Below are 19,812 nucleotides of genomic sequence, written 5' to 3'. Positions count from 1 at the left end.
GTTTATTTTGATTCATGTATATGTACATATTTGTAACTTATCGGAGATATCAATAAATAAGCTTTGCTTCATTTTAACGTATTGTGTTAAATACACCAAGACCTTATTTATTAAGTTCTTTGAATTTTTCCTTTTGTTGAAGTTTGTATGTTGAAGCTTTGTGAGTGAAGCATGTAGGTTGAGGTAGTGCTTCCTTAATTTCCCAAGTGAGAAAAACTTCTCGTTTGGAGATTTGAAAAATCCAAGGCACTGAGTGGTCGTGATACTTCCGAGTATCAAGGTGCAGTAGCATATGGTAGGAGTCCCCCAAGTCTTCGGTCAATGGAGTTGACGAATGAGGCATTTCCTTTCTAAATGGTAGCCCAAAACTCCTTCTTCATATATATTTGTTATGAAAGTTGTTAGACCCAAAGAAGAAGATGCCTAGACAATTTTTTTTTCTTCGAATTTTTCTTTTTTTTCAAATTTTTTTCTTTCTAATTTTCTAATTTTTGAATTTTTGAATTTTTGAATTTTTGAATTTCCGAAAAAAAATATATATATATATATATATTTTAAAGCTTTGTAGGTGAAGCTTTGGTGTTGAAGTTTTGTAGGTGAAGTTTTGTTGGGTACCATGAATTGATTTTGCTTCACACTATCTTGATCAAGATAGTGTGAAGCTTTTGTGTTGAAGCTTTGTAGGTGAAGTTTTTGTGGATAAAGCTTTTGTGGTGGGTGAAGCTTTTGTGGTGGGGGAAGTTTTTGTGGGTGAAGCTTTTGTGGTGGGGAAGCTTTTGTGGTGGGGGAAGCTTTTGTGGGTGAAGCTTTTGTTGGTGAACCTTTTATGGGTGAAGCTTTTGTGGTGGGTGAAGTTTTTGTAGGTGAAGCTATTGTGGGTGAAGTTTTTGTAGGTGAAGCTTTGGAGTTGAAGTTTTGTAGGTGAAGCTTTGGAGTTGAAGCTTTTGTTGGGTACCATGAATTAATTTTCCTTCACACTATCTTGATCAAGATAGTGTGAAGCTTTTGAGAATTTGTAGTTGTCCTCCATTGATGAAGATTTTGTTGGTGAAGCTTTGGAGTTGAAGCTTTTGTTGGGTACCATGAATTGATTTTGCTTCACACTATCTTGATCAAGATAGTGTGAAGCTTTTGAGAATTTGTAGTTGTCCTCAATTGATGAAGTTTTTGTTGGTGAAGCTTTTGTGGTCAAGCTTTATTAGGTACCACGAATTGATTTTGCTTCACACTATCTTGATCATGATAGTGTGAAGCTTTTGAGAATTGTGGTTACCCTCCATTGATGAAGCTATTGTTGGCACCATAAATTGGTTTTGCTTCACACTGTTTTAATCAAGAGTGTGTGAACCTTTTGAGAATTGTGGTTGAACTCCTTTGATGAAGCTCTTGTTGGAACCATAAATTGGTTTTGCTTCACACTGTCTTGATCAATAGTGTGTGAAGCTTTCTACGAGTTGTAGTGTTTGCATTGTTACATAGGGGAAATGTTTGAAACAAATGCAAGATGGCTGAATAGCTTGATCTTCGTATGCCATGTACTGAAGTTGTTGTTGGCTTGCAATAAGACTTTGTTGGTGACTATAACTCTTGTTAAGCATAAGTGCTCCCCTAGTTGAGTTGTCAAGCTTGAGGGTTTTTTATTATTTGTGAATGCTAGGAGTTCACATGTACAAGTTCTACCACTTGTCTTCTGGTAGGTGGAATGAATGGTGAGTTGTTTTCATCACTTGGTTGGTAGTACGAAAATGAGTTCCTTCATCACCTTTCATCACATTTCATCACCTGGTTGGTGACATGCAAATGAGTTACTTCTTCACCTGGTTGGTGACATGAGTGACAAGTTGCCAAATGATATTAGAGTACGGGATGTACATTTCATCACCTGGTTGGTGGCATGAATGAGAGTACGGGTTGTACATTTCATCACCTGATTGGTGGCATGAAGATGAGTTCATTCTTCATATTTCATCACTTGGTTGGTGAGAATAAGGGCAAAGTGTCAAGGCACATTGTAGCAAGTGTCGAAGACAAAAAGTATGTTGAACCCTTTCGAAGCACAGTTGGCTTATGTATGGATGTGTTGGAATGTATGATGTTTATGTATGAATGTGTTGGAATGTATGATGTTTATGTTGATTGATATGAGTGATGCTTATGAATGTTTTGCTATACATGAAGGGATCCATGCTTTTGATATGTGAACCATGTTGGTTGTAACACTTAGTATCACATACTTTGTGTCAAAGTACGCATGTTGAAGCTCTGAGTTAGAGTATAAGGGTAGGTCAGCGTAGACCAAGTGTTCCAGTGCTAGGAACATAAAAGACTCAAAAAAAGTTGTCTGAATTCCTTCTTCTTTAAATATTTGCCGAATGACTTGTGTGATAAAAGATCTCAAGCGGTTGAGAGTCAAAACATTTGTAATGTGTATGTCTTCTTATAATAGCATTTCTTTCAGTACCTAGTCTTCCACTTTGAAAGAGTGAGGCTTGGCCTCATAGTCATAATAGTCGACGGTATGTTCACCCCTGGTTGTCTTGATACAAACTTTTATCCCTCTTGTTGTAATGGGCTTGCTAAGAGCAAACCAAGAGACAGATACGTTTGGTGACTTAGCGAGTAGCTATATGAGGCAGGAGATGATGCAATGGGTGTCTGAATGGCCAAGATCTCCTCACTTGGTAGAACTTGACTTCCACTTCCCACTTGTTGATAGGGGTTAACCTTATGGGGGTTCCTTTGGTATGTCCTTGCTTCGGCGGATGAGTGGTTGTAAGTATATGCCATCACTTCAAAGTAAGTCTTTCAAGTGTTGGCATTGATCATGTACTTGAAGAAACAATCACGTAGGCCTATCGTGAAGGCATTGAGGGATGTCTTGTCATCTGCCTCAGCGCAGCGAGAATACTCATGGTTGAATTGACTGGCATACTTTCGTAGTGACTCGTCTGGCTTTTGGCGAATAGTGTACAAGTCATCTGTAGAATGCAAGCGATCGGTCTGGAAGATGTATTGAGAGACAAACAGTTTCCCCAGTTCCTCAAATGAGTCTACTGTCTCAGGTGGAAGACGACAATACCAGTTTAGAGATCCGCCAGAGAGGGTGGAGGGGAAGAGAAGACATCACTCTTCATCAGTGTGCATCTGATATGCCATGGTGGACTCAAAGAGATTAAGGTGTTCAATTGGGTTCTCTCTTCCAGTATAAAGTTATAAACCAAGCTTTTGTTTTGTCTTCACTTGAAGAGGGTGTCGAGGATCCTCCTTGTGAGAGGGCCAGGCCTGGGTTGGTTCCAGTTAGGTATCTCAGCTTAACATTCGGCCTTCAACTTGTTTACTTCCTCAATGAGCTGTAGGATAAGGGGGTCCTGAGTGGAGTCATGTACCACTTGAAGTTTCTTTCGTAAGTCTCAATCGGCTCTTGGAAGTAGGAAAGTTTAAGCAAGGGCGTGTGGTTTTTTCTTGGACTCGCCGTACTGACTTATAAGGCGAGTCTGTCGGAATACCTCAGAGTCCCCTATACCTTCATGTTCCTTTGGGACCTGTTGTTCCTTCCCTAGATTGGCAGCTGAACTAGGTCGTGGGAGGGGACCGAGTATTTAAAAAACCATTGGGTTATTGATCTTCGAGCATATGTGGAGGGGATTCTCTCGACATTGCTTTAGGAAGTCTTGGTAGTCACGATAAACGGTTTTCGATCCTTCCAACCCTTATGCAATAAGGTGTCTTCCTCCACTTCTTCTGCTTCGGGTCGAAACATCTGAGTTGAGAGAAGTCTCATGTTGATCAATGTTTTGATGATTAGCTCGCTCCTCATCAGGGATACCCATGTCGAATGGAGGTGACCCTCTGTGTTGGGGGGCACCCAGATGATGGTTGATGTCCACATAGGCAATGAGCTCGCTTGTTTGAGTACGCCTAATTTCGTAGAGTGTCTCAAAGAACTTCTAATATTGCTCTTGGAGGACTTTATTTTTCATTGCTATCTTGTTGTTCTGAGCTTTTAGCTCATCGACTTTAGCTTGAAGAGCAACCCTCTTTCCTTCCTTCTTTCGTTGCTTCGCACTAGGTGCAAGAAGGGTGTCATTCTGTGTGCTGTGGCTTCCTTCGCTCCCCATGTTGGAGAGGGATGCCTGGTCAAAATAGTGTACGAATGGTGGAAACCAGCTTGACAAAGCTGAAGATAGTGGGAATAAGTGTCGTTCCCACAGATGGCGCCAAATGTTGATGCACAAAATCAGTGAGAACTTTGGTACAACAGAAAATGTTAAGTTTGTGACCTTCGCTAGATTGCTCTGGTCAATAGTATGGATAAGTATGTAAATAGATAGGGACAGGGAAGCAAACACAAGATGTACGTGGTTCACCAGATTGGCTACGTCTACGGAGTAGAGGAGTTTTCATTAATTATGAAGGGCTTACACAAGTACATAGGTTCAAGCTCTCCTTTAGTGAGTACTAGTAAATGATTTAGTACAAATGACATTCGGAAATATTGTGAGAGAATGATCTCTATTTATAGAAGAGAGTTTCTAGTTTCATTATGACATTGACACGTGTCGTGTTGTGATTGGCTTCTGACGTTGACACGTGTCGCGCTACGATTGGCTTCTAATGTCGACACATGTTGTGTTGTGATTGGCCTCCTGGTTTGAGGGAAACTCTTTTAGGTCCTTGACGGTATAACGTTGACCGATACTCAGTAGTTTCGGGATTGGTTAAGTATGGTACAAACAATTTTATATAGTAATGTCTTTCATAATTATCAATACAAACAAATTACAATTGTTGCTGGCGAGGTTTCATATCATGAATATTTAAAGGAAAATGACTACCCGAAATGTTTGAAGGAGAATTTAAGCATTGTTTCTTATAGTATCGTTCCATTACGTAATTGTAAAATGGAAAGAAAAACAAATTCTTAGACTCTTAATCATAGAGTAGACTATACTAATGTAACATTCCACATCGCCCAGCGGAGTGGATCATCTAAGCCTTATATGTACATATCCACCTCTTCCTAGCACGAGGCCTTTTGGAAGCTCATTGGCTTCGAGTTCCATCGGAACTCCGAAGTAAGCGAGTTTGCCCGAAAGCATTCCCAAAATGGGTGACCTACTGAGAAGTTCTCGTTTGAGTTCCCAGAAACAAAACCGTGAAGGCGTGGTCGGGGCCCAACGCTAAGGTGGAGTCGAGCCTGGGATATGACAATTTGGTATCAAAGTCAATCCTTGGCCTGAAATGTGCCGACGAGGACGTTAGACCCTTAAGGGGGGTGGGTTGTAACATCCCACATCGTTCAGGGGAGTGGATCCTCTAAGCCTTATATGTATATGCCCACCTCTTCCTAGCACAAGGTCTTTTGGGAGCTCACTGGCTTCAGGTTCCATCGGAACTCCGAAGTTAAGCGAGTTCGCGCGAGAGCATTCCCAGGATGGGTGACCCACTGAGAAGTTCTCGTGTGAGTTCCCTGAAACAAAACCGTGAGGGCGTGGTCAGGGCCCAAAGTGGACAATATCGTGCTACGGTGGAGTCAAACTTGGGATGTGGTGGGGCCCGGGCCGGGATGTGACACTAAAATGCATAATAACTAATCCAATCAATTGTAGAAGCTCCAAATAATTACCCCTAATATGCATAATAACTAATCAATACCAATAAGCATACAAATTATTCAATAAATAAAAATTCAATTAAACTAATCATATGAATAATTGTATACATTATGGAATAATTCAATTAATTAATTAATAATAAAAAACAATGTTCTAAAAAATGGCCTAGGCGGCACTGGGCGGGTAGGAATCGAGGCGATTTCATGCAAAACGGCTAGAAAAATAGGGATGGCTCTAGGCGTTTTGAAATTTAAAAAATAAAAATAAAAACTTAGATTAAGTATCTTACATTACTATATTTCCTTATTTTCCTCCTATTTTACATTTTATGTTGTTTTAAATTGTGAACTTGTTGTACATATGTTATCCTACATTACAATACTCCTCACTATGGTTATATGGCATATATGCTTAATACGTTTTTAAATTTTGGACTTGTTGGATACTCTTTTTGTATTTTATTATTCTTTTATTATCTTATCCATGGATTTCATACAAGTATAATTTTTTGTAAGTGACAATATGCACTTATTTGCAAGATATACAAGAAATTTACCTAAATCCGCTTAGGCCGCCTAACTGCCTAGGCACTAGGCGCTAGCCCGCCGCCCGACTAGCGCCTAACGTTTTTTAAAACCTTAATCAAAAATTCAAATTTTAATTTTTACCCTAAAAAATAATTTCATAATTTCATATCAATAATCATAGAATCATATCAATAATCAATAACCAAATTAGTGCATTACCATATGATTATATACCAATTAAAATGCATTCGTATTAAATAATTAATTAAGGTTAGAAATTATAAATTTAGGAATTAAAAAATTTACCAAAATAGTGGCTTTGAAGGCTGCAAGCCGGTGGCTGGAGAGTGGTTGGAGGCTAACTGGAGTGGTTGGCGACGACTGGAGCTTGGAAAGTGGCTGGTTTTCCGTTCCGTTGGCACGTTGTTGTTGGGAATATGGGGGCAGCTTTGCTCTCTGATTGACAAATGGCAAAGGTTGAAAAAGAAAAGGGGGACACGCGGTCCCCCTATATATATTTTTTCAAACATATACAAAACGGTGCTGTTTTGTTTATTTGTTAAGTTTTTTTACCAGGATCAAAACGACATCGTTTTGACCTGGATGTTTAAAAAAAAAAAAAAAAAAAAGGAATCACCTTTGCAGAACCATATCACATGAACAGGGAAGGTTGAACTAGTCGAGTTTTCTGACGAGGGGATGGGCTGAACCAACGCTTCAGGCGTGTTTTTTGACGACGAAAGGGGCGGTCACCACTCCTCACCCTCACGTAGCTTTACTGCTTGCATGCATCTTTTTGAATGTTACCATCCAAACTAATACTGCAAGATCATGTATATACGTTGAAACATATAACATTACGTTGATGTTTCAAAACGTTCCAAGCTAATATGACTGGAGCCCACCTAGATAGCTAGGAATTGTCCAAATCACCATATAAATAGAGGTATAATTTTGGACCCTACATTCCTTAAAGAAAATTGACCTAACGCAACCCCTACCACCGCACTTACAAGTTATATTTTTGGCCATAATTTGTAACAATTTCAAAATCACTAATTAACAAGGAAACCCACAAGCAAATTTTGTAATAGTTTATTTTTATTATTATTACTAACTTTTGCTTAGTGTGTATGAATATATTTTTTTAAATATGAGAAGGAGAGAGGGAGAGAGAGAGAAAGTGGGAAGTTGGAGTTTTTTTTTTTTTTAAATTTTAAATATTAAAGATATTTCTGTAGGTAAGGTTTCAATAAAAACAGTAAAATTTAAACTTTTGAAATTATATTATTGTCCATCATTTTTTTTGTGTGATAAAAGACTAAATTATCTTTTCATCTTCTTTTGGTTGATAAATTTTTTTATTAATTAATAGAGATTAATAGGGATAAATAAGACTCGTTCAATTTCAATTTGGCACGGATTGCAAATTACTACTCGCCGGAATTTCCAACGCACAAAGTTGGCATACCAAACGATCCAACTCGTTCACCGAAGTCCCACCTTCTTTTATAGCCTCACGCGCCGCCTCCCGCAACCTCGCTGCTCGCGCCCGCTCAGCCCAGTCCCCACTCACAGATTCCGCCAGCACTCGTGCCAACTCGTCCGAGTCAGGGACTGTTCTCGCACCCTCGCACACCCTGACCCCAACCTTCAGCTGGTCCACGATCAACGTGGCGTTGCAAAATTGGTCAGCCCCTCCTGGCCACGCCAGCATCGGCACGCCCGCCACCACCGATTCCAGAACCGAGTTCCACCCGCAGTGAGTCAGGAACGAACCCACGGCTCGGTGACTCAATATAAAAACCTGCGGGGCCCACCCTCTAATCACCAGCCCTCTCCCCGCCGTACGATTCTCAAACCCTGCCGGCACTGCGCCATAATCTCCCTCCACGTGTCCCTTTGTGGGTCCCTTGACGGACCAAACAAACCGGACTCCGCTTTTCTCCAATCCTGACGCGACGGCTTCCATCTGATGGTTGGTCAACACCGCTTGACTCCCGAAGCACACGTACACCACCTTGTGATCCTCTGCGCACGCGTCCAGCCACAACTTGATGTGGTCCAGAGAAACTGCGCTGGATCCGCCCCTTATTTTTGTGGGCCTGGACTCGTCATCCTTGTCAACGTCATCGTTAACCCTGTCGGGAGGGAGGAGCGGTCCGACAGCCCACACACGATCGTAACCCAGCTCTTCTTTGAGATGCTCGAGGTAAACCCGTTCTAATTCGGTGAACGAGTTGACGACGAGTCCCCAACTTGCCATGTTACTTTTGTATCCGTCTCGGATGAACTCCGAGTCGGGGTTGCCCTCCACGTACGAGCGGTACACGGTGGAGAGCTGCCACCAGGGGTATTTCGGGGAATTAGGAACTTGGGGAAATGCAAAAACTTGGTCTTGGTCCTCTGGGTCGTCTCGCTTTGGCATGCGTTCCCAGAGCGCGTCAACGATGGAAATCGCAAAGGCGCCGGAGGCGGAGAACATGAGCCGCTGAATACCCAGCTGTGTTGCGAGGTGGTGGGTCCAGCCGAGGAACATATCAGAGATGATGGCGACGGGGGGGTTGGGGTGGGAGGTGAACCAGCGGAGGAGGGGGTCGTGTAGTTGGCCTAAGGCACACATCATGGCGGAGAAGTAGGGGATGGGGAGATCCTTGACGTTCTCGATGCCGGCGGGGATGGAGGGGTGTGGAGGGAAAGGGAGGACTAAGGTTTGGATGGGATTAGGGTTAGCGTTTTGGGAGGAGGAGGAGGAGAGGAGGGGGTCGAGGAGAGGGAGGTTTTTAGGGGTGACGAGGACGGTGACGGTGAGTCCACGATTGACGAGTTGGTGAGTGAGGTCGATGAGAGGTATCATGTGACCCTGTGCTGGGTATGGAAACACCAAGACGTGGGGTTTGGTTGAAGAGGCAGAACTCATGGTGGACGTGAAGAATCTGTGCTGGGTTCTCCAAACTATTATTTGAATTAGTGTTATACCCAAGTAGGTTTTCTTTATAAAAAGCAATGAAAGGAAGGGAGATCTGGATTCACAGATGCTCTTTAAGGCAGGTGGATTGTGTACTCTTTCATTTCCATACTTATGGTTATGGTTAAATCATGTCAATATTTTACATTAACTTTTTTATAAAAATAATAAAATAAAAAGTAATAAAAATATAAAATATTGACGTAATTTAACTGTAAGCACACAAAACATAAAAGGGATGAAAAATGTATGGAAATGGAAGGATAAACAATCCACCTCCCTCTTTAAGACGTAGAAATAGAGTAAGTTTTCTTATTTTTTGTTTTTTAATCAATTTGACACAAAGAAGAAAATGTTATGCTTGATTAAGCTGTAGAGAGGAGGTAAGGAGGTAGGTTTGGTTTGTCGTAATATTTTTGGCAAATTCTGGTTGGCATGAGATGGAAAAGGCCAAAAAAGTAGGGGATATTTTTTTTAGTGTAATCGGTATATAGAGTGGTATACTACGTGTTATTATATAAATAGTTAAATATGTGTATTAAAAAATTAATAACTTAAAAAATAAAATTTTTCCTGCTTATATAAAAATACATAGCGTACCATTCATATTTCGATCATAAGGAAAAATTTCTCAAAAAGAGAGGGGTGGCTGGTGATGTATTGGTGGGAAGGAAAGCATTTCGGTTGTGTTTTCTCGTAGGGAGTGGGGGTCATTGACATTTTTTTTTAACAAACAATATTATTTTCATTGGAGGTAGAGGGTTTAGTTTTTTAATGAAATAATAATAATGTGTTTCAAATTCGTCTTTGACGACAATCGAATCTAAGACCTCTTACCAGTGTTCCAAAAGTAGGTCTAGGTGGCTGCATGAGCGCTCAGCTTTTGGTTACCGTCGCGATTAGCTTCTAATCGGGCACAAAATCGGAAATATATTAGGCGAACACCTGGACGGGATTAGGCAGGACTAGGCGGAGTTATGCCGGTCTGCGCGGTGTTGGGTGAAGGCTAGGCGGGCGTACGCAGAGCATGCTGGAATCTGGAAAAATTTGTTGCAAAGCTGCCGTGCAACTCAGCGCTAGGAAGATGAAGATGATGCTTTACTTTATTTTCTTTCTCCTTGGTTCCTGTGCTAGTTAATTAGTTTATCTATTTTTTCTCCCTATTTCCTGTGTTGTTTTATTTGTTTATTTGTTTTTTATCTTGGTTTCTGCATAAGGCTAATTTGTTTATTACGACAGTAACATATTTATTTTGTTTTTATTATTGTTTTTGTTTTTATCGAGTTGTAAACATGAATCATTATTCAGTTTGCATGATTCAATTAAGATGGTCCCACCATCTTTTATCTAGGAAAAGCATCTATTCCAGCCTGCACGTTTTCTTTGAATGTTCCTCACCATTTTTTTTACTACTTTTTATACTCTTTTCTTTTTCCACTCTTAATCCCGTTAATCTCGCTTAAAAAAAGAACATATTATTTAATGTTTAAATTTGATTATCTTATGATTCTAAATGAAATTATGTATATTTTAGATATGAACAAATATTTATTTATACGATATATAATAAATTTACTTAAATCCGCTGAATAAGTTGTTTTAAATTGTGAGCTTATTGTACATGTGTCATCCTACAATATTCATCATTATGGTTATATGACATATATTCTTAATGTGTTTTTAAATTTTGGACGTGTTGGATACTTTTTTTGCATTTTATTATTCTTTATTATCTTATCCATGAATTTTATACAAGTATAATTTTTTGTAAGTGTCAATATACACTTATTTACAAGATATACAAGAAATTTACTTAAATCTATCTAGGTCACCTAGACCCCACCTAGCCGCCTAGGCTCTAGGCGCTAGCCTGCCGCCCGACCGACTAGCGCTAGGCTCCTAACGTTTTTTGAAACCTTACTTCTTACTTACAAGTAAAGATAAATTTTATTATATCGTAGAAATAGAGAGATTTGGACCCATATCTCGATGCATAGATACTCTTTAAGACGTAGAAATAAAGTAAGTTTTCTTATTTTTTAATCAATTTGATACAGAGAATAAAATGTTAATGCTTTGTTTAAGTTGTAGAGCGGATGTGAGGAGGTAGGTTTGGTTTATAGTAATTTTTTGGCAAATTCTGGTTGGCATGAGATGGAAAAGGCGAAAAAGGTTGGAGAGATTGTTCAGTGTAATCGGTATACGAAATGGTAGATTACGTGTTATTATATAAATAGTTGAATATGTGTGTTAAAAAGTTAATAACTTAAAAAAATAAAATTTTCTCTACTTATATAAAAATACGTAGTATATCATTTGTGTTCCGGTCACAATAAAAAAATTCTCAAAAGGCAAAGGGGGTGGCTGGTGATGGATTGGTGGGAAGGAAAGCATTTGGGTTGTGTTTTCTCGTGGGGGGTGGGGGTCATTGCTATTTTTGTTTTTTTAACAATCGATATTATCTTCATTGTAGGTAGAGGACTTAGTTTCATAATAAGATAACATTAATGTGGTTCAAATTCATCTTTGACGACAATCAAATCTAAGACCTCTCACTTACAAGTAAAGAAAAATATCACTGGATTGTAGTGTTAAGAAGCTTCTCAATTAGTTCATCATCATTTCTTGTTATGGTTTTTCATTAATTTTGTTAATTACTTTTTTTTTGGCATGATTTATTTTACTCTTTGCAATTTTTTTAAGGAAAACTAATGAAAATGACTTGAAAACTTTGAGTTTTAATGATAAGGACAAAATAAAGGGTAAAATGAATAATACCATGATTGACTTTTTAGTGTAAAAATATGGTTTTTCGTTAAAGTGAACAGTACCGGGTGCTTTTCGTTAAAGTCCCAATTTTTTTATGGGTGCATTTTTCTCACCACGCTCAAGTGATGATAATGCTTACCATCTTATGTATGTTAAATAAATTTAAATTTTGTGATTTATGTCTATTTATTACACATATCTTAAAATGTAAACTTATTTAACCGTAATAAATAGAATGATGAGTATTACTGTTACTTTTTGAAAATGGTTAGCAAAAATATTCCCCAAAATTTCTTGAGTGTCAAAATATTACCTGCTCACCGGCAGAGGAGTGGGAATTAATCAGCTTTTTCTTCTTACATGTTCAATGGGGTATGGGTCTCATATCCTTTTACACTGGTAGTCACATTATTCACATTCGTAAGCTACTGCAAAACTACCAGATAAAAGGGGAAAAGAAGCAATTATTGGAGAGATTTTTTAATGTGATCGGAACACTGGATGATACATCATGTATTATTATACAAATGATGATATATGTTTGTTAAAAAATTAAGATTAAATTGGATTAATGGTCCTCGTGGTAAGACGGTAATCGGAAGATAGCCCCGTGAAAAAATTCGGATTTAAACCCTCATGGTGAACTCCGTTAGGATTTAAGCCCAAAGTTAACATCTTCCTCATCTGTTTGTTAACCCATTCAACAATCGTAACCAAAAGAGAAAAAAAAACTCATTCATCCAATGCTATGAATTCGTTGATCCATGCTTCGATTCCATTCAAATACTAAAAAACGAAATATTGGGTTGTGAAAACTGACCTACAGATTGAGGATGGTGTGATTGGAGCCTCTCTGCAGTAAAAGAAGCTTCAAGATTTGTAAAAATAAGAAAGAACGGCAATTTGGGTGGTAAATATAAACTTACTCAAACTTTACAAAATCTAAAGGTTAATAAATTACAAGGGATTGGAGCCAAAAGCTTGAAACTTCACAACCCATATCAAATCTCAACTGCAGATGCCACTTGAGCGTGAAAGCAAGCTCATTTTTCTGGTTTTACCGTAAAGAAAGCTCTTTTTTTCTTCTAGGTATCCTACTTAGAGACAGAGTTGAAATTTAAAAACTCGCTCGGATTGAATTAACCAAGAGAACACAAAAAGTGACATTGCTTTGGATCAGAAAATTTAAAATCCAATGAAATCTTTGGGGGAAGGGTGGGATTGTTAATTTTGGTTTGACGGAGAGTTCACATAAATGTTAATTTTAAGCTTAAATCTTAACGGAGTTTACCACGAGAGTTTAAATCCATTTTTTTTCACTACGGGGCCTATCTTCCGATTATTCTCCCGCCACGAGGACCATTAATCTAATTTAACCAAAAATTAATAACTTAAAAAATATAATTTCTCACCACTTACGTTAAAACACGTGACGTACCGCTCATATTTCATCACAATGAACAATTTATCCAATTATTGGATCTCTTCCACCACTTCCATCCTATCCATCCTCTACTGGGTAGATTTGGCTCGAAGGGATTTGAAAAGTTTTTTTCTTCATTTGTATGATTCTTCCTCTGAACGGAGAAGATGAAGAACAGGAGGAATCGAGAAGAGGAACATTGGCGAGGTGCCGAGGTGAGTAGAATCCATCTTGCACCGTTTCCTCTCACGGGCCTGCGTGCTTCGAGGTCAGTATCATGGTTGGCCCCACAATCCCGTCTTATAAAGTTGAACGTTGACGGAGCTTGGAATCATCACTCTACTTTACACTCACGTTCATGGGGTTGTTGCCCGTGAATGTAGCGGGACTGTTTTATGTGGAGCCTCCTTCTTCTCCCACATTGCTTCTTCTGATGGTCTCTCTCACCCGTGACGGTCTCCCATGTCCTCCGCAGGATCACCATTGAGGCCTGAGAGTTTCAGCCGATCTATCTTTTGGACACCATATGACTAGTCAGTTTCGGTGGCGGAGTTGTTAAAGCAGTTATGTTTTTATTTAAATATTTAAATATATTTATGTTTTGTTTTATTACCAATATTAAAAGTTAATTAATTTTGGTTTAAGGAGTTATCTCCCCTAAATATGAAACATGCAATCAAATCGTTTTGTTTTCTTTTTCAGTTTGAATTGACTTACGTTTTGTCCCGTTGTGGTTTTTATCCGTTTTGATTTCAATTGCCATGATTCCTTGCGGTTTGGATTTCAATTGCTTTGATTCCTGACAGATTGCAATCTCAACGTATATATATACGCACACACTTCAACATATGTAAATAGACATACAAGTTATGCGTATGAAATTAAAAGGCTAAGAGGGAAAAAAAACTACAGCTTATATAGTTTTTAAAAAATTGAGTTCTGAAAGCAACATTTAGAAAATGTGTGAGTTCGAAGGTTCTTTCATTGTGCAAGGAAGAACTTATCAGAGGAATAAGATTATGGGCTATTTTATTATGGAGACGACGTGATATTTGTGAACTGCTTACACACTTTTGGCAGAGTCGCGAAACGTCTTAAAAAGAGCGACTTAGTCCGCGACTCATCCCAAAAATCATTCACCACTCAAAGCTTCTACATTTTTCGGGTAACTTCGTTCATTTCTATTTCAGTTTTCAACACAGTTTCATGGTGTGTAAGAAGGCCTCTCACAAACATAGGTAATTTGAACTTAGAACATTGGAGATTGACGTAATTTGCATAAAAATAGAAAGACTCTAAATTCAATAGAGATAGTTAAAAACATTGCACAAATCCAAAAACCCAAATGTGAGGTAAAGAGTAAGCAAGAAATTCTTTAAGATATAAGTAAAAACCAAAGAAAAATTAATAGAATAAGTAGAAGTGAAGATTGCAATGCAATAAGAGGAATAGAAAGAATATGTGGTGTTAGATTGATATGCAGTAGCATCATCATCTGTTATAGTAGCAAGAAAAACAAAATGTGAGATCAGCGAGGGACCATTCTAGTCCCTCAGTGGCTCCGTCACTGGGTAGTTTTTCTTAGTTTGCATCGACTCCACCGTCACTTGTTTTTTCAACGGGGCCTTTCGGCTCCCCCTTTGTTCTTGTTTTGCCTGATTTGAAAATCAAACAAAATTGCGCATAAAGTAGTGAAATTAATCTTGTAATTGATTGAGCTTTTGGCCCACCAAAGAGAAACTTGACCTGCCTCAACCCTTATGCGCCGTTGATTATTGTTCACCAAACCCGGAAAGGTCGATGTATTGGTGTTTAGGAAACCAGCAAGTCCGCAACAAAATTTTGACAACATGCAAGATTCGTGACAGAAATTAAGGACAAACAAGTGGCCCTTTACTACTGTACTGGAAAAGAGTTGAGCTCTTGCATGACGGCGTGGGTTCAAACTGCGTTGGTGGTTAATCTAACAAGATTTATCAACTGACGAAAAAAAAAAAAAATTAAGGACAAAGTATATTGGGGAAAAGGAAAACACAATAATAAAACGACTAAAATGTGTAGACCAAAGTCAATTTGGGTTTAGGAGGCAAAGTGATATATACTCCTTGAGCTCGAATTTCTTCCTACAATTTACATTATGTTTGGATGAAGAAATTTAAGATTACTAAAAAAAATTTAAATGATGGAAATTTAAATGATGGAATTTTATTTTATAGAATTTGTGAATTTTCTTGTTTGGATAACCTAAAAGAACAATGGAATTGAATACGGAATTTTTTGTTTTGAAACTCTCAATTGTAGAAATTGAAAAATGACACCTATTTACATGGAAATTAAACTTGGGAATTGGAGTTCTCAAATTCCAAGTTTTTTTCCATGCGGAAATTTGAAATTTCTATATTTATGAATATAAACAAGGGAATTAGTGCATGTCAATTTATAAATTCTGTATTTAATTCAAATTCCAAGTTTATTTCCCACATCCAAATAAGGAATTTGCGATGAGTAGATACAATGCATTAATACATATGGTCATATAAATTTCTTGTTTATTTCTTTTGTAATAATGATGAAGGGCTCATTTGGAAATGTATTTAAAATGACTGAAACCGTTTTTGTTGATAATGTTTTTAAAACCAATTTTTAGTAAAAATCCAAATGGATCTTGAAAAAATACTTTAAGTGTTTCTTGTAAGAATCACATATTTGGTTTTTTTTTTCCCAAAAAAACACGTAAAGTGCTTTTGGAACCCCATATAAATTTCATTAAAAGCATTTTCAATCATTTTAAAAACATTTCCTGATCTATAAGATTGAAAGTATTTTTCTACTAAAGTGTGATTATGGAATCCTCACAAGATCACTCCCCAACAAGCCATCTAGCACATATGAAATCAGAAAAGTATGAGTTTGTCTTACCATTGAAAATGGAGAATCAAATTAATTAAGGAGGGTAATCAATTAATCAAATAATTGATTTCGTTTCTTTACTTTCCCTATTCCTAATTTCTCAGATCTCCTATTCATTCTAGGTAGTGTGTCCACACCGTCTCTCAATTTTCGGCCATCGAGTTGAATGAATTAAAGAATTTTTGATCATCGAGTTGAATGAATTAAAGTAGATAAATGATAAAAAAATTAACAAAAATGTGTCGGAGGTAGATACGAGTGTGAATAGCGCTATGTCTCATTTTATATTTTTAAGTAAACATGTGCTTTTGTGGAAAGAAACAGGAAAGAAAACAAATCATTAGGCCAAGAATTTTCAAGTGGATCGGGTAAAACTTAGACTAAGCCCGGCCCATTTACTTTCCAACCCCGTTTAGGAATTTCCGCCACCAAAATAAAGAATGTCCCCAACAAACATAACTCCGTTTAGATTTGGCGCAGAGAGAGCTCCAATGGCGGGCGACACAGACAGCCCGTCTTCTCCCCAAAACAAACGGCGGAAAACCCTAAAATCAAAAATCGAAGAGGACCCAATTCCCCACGAACCCCAAGAACCTGAAAATTCATCTTCTCAGCGATGCCCAATTTGCTTCCTGGACGGTGGCAAAGTGATCAGAGGCGAAATCGATTGCTGCGACCACTACTTCTGCTTTCTCTGCATTATGGAGTGGTCGAAGAAGGAGTCGCACTGCCCACTCTGCCGCCGCAGATTCACCACCATTCGCCGGCCGCCGAAAGACGGCGTCTTTGCCCGCGAGCGAGTCGTCAAGATTCCTGCTTGTGATCATGTATTCATGTTTTTTCAATTTAATTGTATTTCTAATATGGGTTTCGTATTTTTCGAATTAGGCTTTTTCTGGAACGGGTAGATTTTCAAAAAATTTATGCTTAAAGTTTGCAGCTTGCTAACGTTCGATTAGTGTTTCTGTCACATTGTTGGTGTTGTAAATTTACAGTTTGCAGCTTCCTATCAGTCTGTGTTTTTTCAAATTTATGTTTCTGTCGCATTGTTTGCGTTTACAAATTTAAGTTTATGTCGCATTGGTTGTGCTGTAGTTTATGTTTCTCCGACATTGGTTGTGTTCTAGTTCATGTTAAGGTTTGCAGCTGCTAACGTTTGACGTTTTTCGAATTTATGTTTCCCTCACATTGGTTCTTGTGTTGTTATGCGCAGGCTCACCATCCATCTAGCAACATGGCCGGGCAAGTTCTTCGTCACGAAGAAGTTTCGTGTCAAGTGTGCCACGGCATGGCAGATGAATATCTTCTGTTGCTCTGCGATATTTGCGATTCAGCTGCTCATACGTACTGTGTTGGACTGGGTAATACTGTGCCCGAAGGTGATTGGTTCTGCCTTGACTGCACTACTATTAGGGGAGAACACGATGACAACGTTGATTCTAGTTCTGATTCTGACGATGAATATCTTTTAGGACCATCAGACCCAAATATATCGGCCTTTGACATTGTACAAGAATCATATGGTCATAGCTCGGCGGCTAATAGGTATCTCCCAAGAATCCCTAGAATTCCAGACCACTTTGCACTTCCAGTTGTCCGTGACAGGTCTACCAGTATCGCGGATGAAGTAATTACCACGCCAGCAGAAACACTACCAAGTGTTGCAGCATCAGGTGCAAGAACATTGGTTCACCGTCGCTATGTGTGCACTCGAGTACAAGAACTCCGTGAAAATTGGAATGCCATCCAAAGTGGTTCATTGAGCTTCACTTCGAGTTCAATTAAATCTGGCTGCATTAGTAGTCAAAAGCCTAAAAATGGTGTGATAATCCATGAAAGATCAGGCCAAACACAGTCCTCATCTTCCACAAGTGGTCAACAACCGAGAAATCGAGACAGTTGTGGCTTAAGTGATATCGACAAAGCATGGAAAATGATGGAAATTGCAAAGTCAAGAATGGATGCTGGTAAAAAGTGCAGCGGCAGTTCCGTCAGCACAACAAGTGATTCAAGAAAACGAACTAATGTAAATCCTTGTTTTGGTACTTCAAGTCAAGCACAATCCTCATCTTCCGCAGGGTGTCATCGACCAATAAATCAAGTTGGTTGTGGAACACGTGACATTAAGTCGAAACAGCACGTTCATACAAACACCGGCAGCAGCAGTGGCGTTCAGCACCCAAAAGTTCTTTCTGGGATATCAAGTGCTTCAAAAGAAGCAACAAATGTAACATCGAGTTCTGATATTTTGAGAAGCCAACAACTTGGAGCCTGCGATCGGAGAAAAACCGGAAAGGAGTCCTACAAATGCAGTCCTCGTGAAAAAGAAACAATAAGACATCAACCTGTAAAGTTGGAAAAGGATACGCAGTTTAGGGTTACGCCTCAGGATGCAGTCGCGCCTAGCGAAGGCCCTTCAGCTAGACATATAAAGCAGGCTGCAGCAAACATCATTCATGAGCAAAATAGGTCTGCTTGTTCAGTAAATGAAGGAGCACCTTCTTCTTTTTATGCCAAACCAGAGATCAGTACTTCTTCCAGTAAATTAGATGCGCAGAAGAGAAATATTGGCCGGGGAGAGAGCTGTGTGGAAGGCCAATCAAGAAAAGACGCCAAAAGTGAAATCGCTTCTGTTGTGAAGGTGAACTTGAAGATGTTAACCAAAGACAAACCATTAGGTATGATTTTTACGTCCTAGTTTAATATTTGATCCATATACATATACTTATCATGTTTAATGCTATAGTTTGCAAGTAATTAGGGCAGGTAGTACAAACTTAAGCACACTATCGCGATTTTAGGACATCCGCTTTTATATTTACTCTCGGAGCATCCAAGAATTACTTTGACGACAAGTATTCCTTCAACTTCCTGGCTCTTATAGTAGACAGATATTACCCTGGCTCTCATCCCTGATCAACTCTAGTGCTGGCATGATGGAATGTTGAGTACGATAAGGGAAAAGCATTTTACATTTCAATGCATTGTTAATTAAACAGAAATAGTTGGGCTTATTTTCACTGTTTGATTGCCTTTTGATGAAACAGATGTGTTACTTGAAACAGAAGTTAACTAATTTACTCGAAATCTTTTTGTTTTTTCAGGAGTTGATGCATTCAAGGAAATCGCAAGGCTTTCCACGCATACCATTTATGGCGCATGTGGTTTAAAGCGTTCAAAGTCTGGTATGTACTCCTTCCCTAGCTTAGAATGCCCCCACACCGAGCAGTTTCAGCCGCCGCACAAACCCAGTCCGATGCCAAACTCTTGTCGAGCTTGCTTTGATGGTTTTGTGAAAGGTGTAGTCAGCTCTATTCTGTGTGGTTCAGCTGGTTCCGCAAAATTAAGCCGAGCTCCATCTTAACCGGTTCCAACTGCCACGGTTCAGCCACGAATAAAGTAATTTCTAAATTTTATGATGAATCTTATTCCATAGGAGAGCAGGAATGTGGAGTAATTTCGCAGTAGTGTCTTATCTAGCATATCGAGATTCATCCCGTATTTAACTCAGGTGCAAGGAGTCGGGGAGCCCTGCTCTGACTGACTTAAAAGAAACTACTTTCAGAATATATATAACCATGTTGTATTTGCTTTTCCTCA

The 19,812-nt window shown here is 38.8% G+C and overlaps 2 protein-coding genes across 2 annotated transcripts; one reads left to right on the top strand and one right to left on the bottom strand.

Annotated features, from left to right (window-relative positions):
- Window positions 1-7,524: 7,524 nt before the first annotated feature.
- Window positions 7,525-9,190, bottom strand: LOC126627306 (UDP-glycosyltransferase 89B2). Its single transcript, XM_050296761.1, has one exon. The coding sequence runs from the start codon at window positions 9,060-9,062 to the stop codon at window positions 7,551-7,553; it is 1,512 nt and encodes a 503-aa protein (XP_050152718.1). The 5' UTR covers window positions 9,063-9,190; the 3' UTR covers window positions 7,525-7,550.
- Window positions 9,191-16,662: 7,472 nt separating this feature from the next.
- Window positions 16,663-19,812, top strand: LOC126627014 (uncharacterized). The gene is made up of 3 exons (XM_050296430.1): window positions 16,663-17,039; window positions 17,426-18,890; window positions 19,317-19,812. Exons 1-3 carry the CDS (start codon window positions 16,704-16,706, stop codon window positions 19,574-19,576), a joined length of 2,061 nt encoding a protein of 686 aa, XP_050152387.1. The 5' UTR covers window positions 16,663-16,703; the 3' UTR covers window positions 19,577-19,812.

Source organism: Malus sylvestris, chromosome 6 (assembly GCF_916048215.2).
Source record: "Malus sylvestris chromosome 6, drMalSylv7.2, whole genome shotgun sequence".
Taxonomy (NCBI): domain Eukaryota; kingdom Viridiplantae; phylum Streptophyta; class Magnoliopsida; order Rosales; family Rosaceae; genus Malus; species Malus sylvestris.
The sequence above is the reverse complement of the archived record's forward strand: the minus strand, read 5'-3'. Positions and strand labels throughout refer to the sequence as shown.